Raw genomic sequence first — 5,842 nt, 5'->3', positions numbered from 1 at the left:
TTTTTACTTAGATAGGCATGAACCACACATTGAAAAAATAAAATAATTGGAAAAACAAACAAATTACTATTATTATTATTATCATTATGATTCTATGAGCAGAAAATTCCATTAGCTAAATGCTGCCCAAGAAAGCTAGAATATGGTGTGAGGCTAGATACATAGCTGAGGAAGCATGATATATGAAAAAGCAATGATGATGAAGATGATGATATGTATGACACTTCATTGCAACATACATGTGGACCATGAAACATCAATCATATACACCTACACAATAAAAATGAGGAATTAACCAATTGCAATATAATGGGGCCAAAGAATCCCATGAGTGAGTCACTTGGTTTTCACTTTTTCACTCATATCTTTTTCTGTCTTTGCCACCATTAATAACATGCACTATAGTGGAAAATATTTGATTAATTTAGTTCCAATTAAGAAGTTAACTATGATAGCATAGATTAGTTAAAATATATTTTTGTTTTTAAGATTTATTCAAAATTATGTAAAAGAAAATCAACTAATATTAACTGATCTTATATTAATTATATTTTTTCATATTTACTAAAGGGAAATAATATTTCTACTATTTTTAGAATGTCAAAGCGAAAGTCTTTGGATATTTAAAGAAAAAATGAATAAGTATAAAGAATTAAATTTTAATTAGTTAAATTAGTTATTTTTTATTGTAAATTTTTTAATTTTTGTTTTTTTGAAGAATTTAAGATTATAATTTAGGATTTATAATTTAAAATGTATGTTTTAAGGTTTAATATTTAGATTAAAAAATTAGCAGATATTAATTAAAAAAATTGACTCCATAATTAACTTTTTAAATAATAACCTAAAACATACATCGGTTAAAAATCAACCTCAGATAATTTTCTTTCCAAGTGATTAATATCTAAGACAGACTTCTCTATACCCTACATGACAAAATAATAAATTTGTTATAATACAATATTGTTTATTATGATTTCTATAGTTGGTACAAATAATAAGTGAAATAAGATGATTGAATGTAAAATGTGTGGGTAAAAACAGTGTGATCTGAAAAGGAGTCCCACCCCTCATATATATCCAGTGCATGATGGGGCTACCTTTGCTTTTTTCAGCCATAATGTCCCACAAATGACAAAGGACATGACATTGCCACAAAATAGAAAATTAAAAGCAACACTTTCTTTATTGCTTAAAAATGGCGGTGGATGTGGTTGCCCACACCACCATCTCCACCATTTTGACCACACAATTTACACAAAAGCATATATGCTTCATTCTTATATTAGTTACTGTTTTCAATCTTTTTCACATAATGATTTTCATTTAATACTAATAGATAGAGATATAATTGGTTTATATGTACATTCATGCTACTATTGAGGCAAAAATATGTTATATTATGAATTGTACATTACATTTGTGCTCATTTCATTTTGCCAAAAAACAAATATCCAAAATTTTTATTCCTTTTCTACACAATATTACTAATCAAAACAACTAACATGAGACATTACCAAATTATATATACAAAAGGAGTTTCTATCTTCTTGGTTGTGGTCTCCCATGCTTCATCCTCATCAAAAGAGATTTTGATCCATATTCCATTACAAGTTGAGACAATTTTATATATTCTCTCTTTTTCTTTTTTCTTTTTAAAGAAAAATATATGCTTGCATTGGTTATTTTAACAAATGACACAAGCATTAGGGTTCTCTTCCATGCTTTGAACATAGTAGTAGGTAGTCATGTGAGGATTGTATTGCCTATAAGCCTTGACCATCTCCAAGACCGGGTCCGGCGCCGGAGCCGGAGCCGGAGCCGGAGCTGGAGCTGCCTCTTTCTTCTTCTCCTCCTCCTTCTTTTCCTCGTCCTTTTTCTCCTCCTTCTTCTCTTCTTTCTTCTCCTCGCCTCCTTCTTTCTTCGCCTCCTCCTTTTTCTCTTCTTTCTTGCCTTCGTCTTTTCCTTCTTCTTTCTTCTCCTCCTCCTTCTTTGCCTCCTCCTTTTTAGGCTCCTCTTTCTTCTCCGGCTCCTTTGCCGGCCCTACTAAGATTATATCCGTTGGCCAATACTTGCGCAATTTGCTCACCACGCTCACCGGATCAACCGTTCCTATTATTGTTAATTTCTTCTCCTTCATGTCCATTGAGATTGCATCAATTCCTACAAGGTTACATAAGTTCATGAATCATGATGTATGGTTAATTAGGAGTCATTTGCACTAGGAAATAAAATTCAAATGAAAATTGCTAAATTATTAATGAATTTTATTATTACTTTATCCGAATATAATGAATGAATGAATGATAAACTAATTTCAAATGTGAGGCCTAATACAATCAAACAAGAGAAATATTATGAAGCAATTTGATTAGCACTTCATGAAGAGTAATTTATAAATTAATTAAGAAGGTATACATCATGCCATATTATAATCTTCAAATGTGGAGGATGCTAACCCAAGCAGAGCAAACTAATGATATGAAAATTAATAATGTATGCCTCTATGTCTTATAACATATAAATTTTTGAATTACACTAAAAGTGTCACTTTCATCTTTTGGAGGCAAAATTCCAATTAACTATGGTACTTTTAGTTGACCTTCAATTTTTTCATTCAAATTAAAAATTAAACTCCAGATATTGCTCTATAAATTAGTACTTGCAACTTAAGCGAAAAGTTAAAAGGCAAAGAGAAAAAAGAAAAAAAGTTTAATCACACCCCTAACATTATTTTATTATAATTTAAAATTACATTCATTAGAAAGTAGCAAGTCATCAAGTTGGGAAGTTTTTATTATTCAAGAATGTTCAAGAATATTTTTTGAATTTCATGCATAATATTAATTACTGACAGAAAAGGTTAAACTCATAATTAAGAGACACCATAAAATTCTTCTAATTAATCTTCATATTAATATGATACAACAATATGGCTTGTGGTTGATACAACAAACCACATCCCTTGGAAAACACGTTCATATATTTCAAAATATTAATTATTGTGCCTCTCAAGAAAATAAAAACATTAACATTACGAAATGCCAACTAATATTTTAACCTCAAGCTAAGATGTCAGGATATGTTGACAAGCTAACTAATATCTCAATTATTAGATAATCCAAATATTAGTATGTCTTTATTAATGTAGTGTATTATTTTGTTATTTCTAATGTAGGAAATATTATTCTTAATATAAAGTATATTTATATTAAAATGAGAGTCACAGTATTCACTCTCATAATAAAAATATGACTAGACAAAATAATCAAGTTAAATCATCAAAGATATGGTAGAAACTAGAAACACACCACAATCTAAAAAAATTAATTTTAGTTTAGAAAAAGTAGTAATTAAAAGAAAAGGTTTCATCATATTTTTTTTAAATAATTTTGTTCTTGACAAGGGATGGAATATTCTTTAAAAAAAAAAACTAAATTGATCGTGGAAATGTTGGTAAAAATGTGACGTGTCCATGATTCTAAGGTTTCATCATTATTTGATTGGTCACCTATCACTCTCCCCAAACTAGATCTTAGAACTTTCTAGCATTCCCCTGATTTTCAGCAACCTCAAATCAGCATTCAGAGATGAAAAATTATGATCTAACATTGATATAGTTAATAAGGGTAAAAAAAAAATGATTTGGTACCTGAAAGTGTTGACACTGTTTTCAGTGCCTTCTGCTTGGCCTTGTCATCAGGCAAGTCTAATTTCAGTACAAATTTCTGAAAAGAAAAAAAATGGGAACATAGAGTGATTAATTTAACCCAGATTCAATAATAAATCCTTAATTAGGAATGAACTTTATTTATCATGTGAAAGAATATTCACAGAACAACATACAAAAATCTGAACCCAAAAATAAATAAATAAAGTTCTCCAAAAAGCTCTGTCAATTTTGATGTAATTAAGAAAGAAAAAAAATTAACAAATTTGAAAAGAAAATAAATAATAAATTAAAAAGAAAATCTAATCCAGCCCAGATGTTGAATCAAATATCCACAACCATCTGGAATCTGAGGAAAAATTCATGTTAGGCACATGCATGTAGAAAATCTTTACAAAAACAAATTAAAATAGTGGAAAAGAATACAAGGGGAAGAAAAAAAGTAAAAAACATTAGAAAGGTAATTAATTAATTAAAGAGAGTAAGCTAATAAGAAAAGCATAAAAGTTGATATGATGAAGCAAAGTGAATGATCCGTTTTAGAAAAATGATGATAGAAAGGAGAATCAAATTAAAAGAAGCTAAGAAAGTGGAGAATCATGCATATACCTTCATAATTTTTGTTATTTCCTTCCTTGTATATGGTGTGATGAAAATATGATGCAAGAAGATCAAAAAGCAAAGAAAATGAGAGAAACTCTGAAAGAAAAAACAAAGTAAAGAGAGGCTGCTATGAGAAGATGAGAGAGTGCAATACGAAATGGAATAAATGCTTTGTCATGTGAGAGAGAGAGAGAGAGAGAAAAATGGGTTTGGAAGAAGAGAAAATCCAAATGAAAACAAGGGTGTGCAGAATAGGAAAGAGAAATTAGAATTAAACAATGCACTACGTAGTAGTAGAAGTAGTAACTAGTAAGTGATGAGTAAGAATAAGGGAAGAAAGAATTAATAATATAATTTTAATTCAAATTATAATATTCTTAAAATATTTATAATGTTGGAATTGGATAGGTGGAATGTTTTATTAACATATAATGATGGGCCCCTCCATCATCTCTAGCTTGTATTGTATTCACATTCATATTCATATACGGCTGATTTTCAAAGCATAAGGCATCACGCGATGATTGTGAGAGTGTGTTTTAATTTTGTATATATGACTAGGGTACTTAAGGACCACCACGTCACCAATTTTAATTAGGTAAAAATTTATGTGAAGTTGATAATTAACGATGATGTATCGGACACAAAATAGGATACGATCTAAAATACGCAAACATGTAAATTTTTAATTTTTTACAAGACACGAGGATATGATATACGTATAAAATATAAAATATTTTTTAGAGAAATTATAATAATATTTTGATATTTTATTAATATTAAAATGTAAGTTAATTTTTAATATTTTTTAATTATATAAAATATTTAAAATATTTTTATTTTAATAATATATAGTATTTTTAAATTTATTTCAAGAATATATATTAAAAATAAGACTAGATATACTAATAAGTAATGATATTTAAGTGTATTTAAACGTATTCGAAAAAGATTTTTTTTACACGTGTCAAATAAATTGAATGTGGTAGTCAAAATGTATTTGACACATAAACACCATAAATAAAAAAAATCTCTATACTTTATAGATAATTAACAATAATTAAATAATAATTTAATTAAATCTATCAAATTATCTAACCATTTTTAATTATATTAACTTTACATTAAAGTAAATACATGTAAATTTTTACCTTTTAATTAACATTACTGTCAAAATTTTAATTTCAGAATTCAGATAATGTATTTTATTAGGGTTTTGTAAATGGGAGTCCAAGCAAGAAGAAACACTCTTAAAATTGCCATAAAAAAAATAAAATAATTCTTCTGTGCGTTTAATATATTGTAAACTTCATTATTTTATTTTTAATTTACATTTGTTAATAAAATTTAATGTGATATCGACTCGTTATATTTAAAGCGAATATCTAATCCTATCTATATGTCTTTTCACACCAAAGACAACGCAATTTAAAAAAAAAATTAATATGACCCCTGCTATTATTATTTTAAGATAATATGGCTTGGCCGTACTAAATATTTTTTTTTTACATTTAAAAATATTACTAAATTATAATAAGTTATTAGCTATTTCTATTAATAATATTTTAA

At 27.5% G+C, this 5,842-nt stretch overlaps 1 protein-coding gene across 1 annotated transcript; it reads right to left on the bottom strand.

Moving 5' to 3' along the window:
* Window positions 1-1,379: 1,379 nt before the first annotated feature.
* Window positions 1,380-4,666, bottom strand: LOC112797526 (heavy metal-associated isoprenylated plant protein 39). Its single transcript, XM_025840513.2, has 3 exons — window positions 4,280-4,666; window positions 3,653-3,728; window positions 1,380-2,163 (listed from the first exon to the last, which is right to left on the bottom strand). The coding sequence occupies exons 1-3, from the start codon at window positions 4,283-4,285 to the stop codon at window positions 1,688-1,690; spliced, it is 558 nt and encodes a 185-aa protein (XP_025696298.1). The 5' UTR covers window positions 4,286-4,666; the 3' UTR covers window positions 1,380-1,687.
* Between the last annotated feature and the right edge of the window lie 1,176 nt (window positions 4,667-5,842).

The sequence above is a fragment of the Arachis hypogaea genome, chromosome 4, assembly GCF_003086295.3.
Source record: "Arachis hypogaea cultivar Tifrunner chromosome 4, arahy.Tifrunner.gnm2.J5K5, whole genome shotgun sequence".
Lineage (NCBI taxonomy): Eukaryota > Viridiplantae > Streptophyta > Magnoliopsida > Fabales > Fabaceae > Arachis > Arachis hypogaea.
This window is presented reverse-complemented; position numbering and strand designations above follow the sequence as displayed.

Coding starts and splice junctions, on each gene's coding strand:
- LOC112797526 (XM_025840513.2), bottom strand. Junction 2,164..3,652: donor AACAGTGTCAACACTTTCAG/GTACCAAATCAT, acceptor GTAACCTTGTAG/GAATTGATGCAATCTCAATG.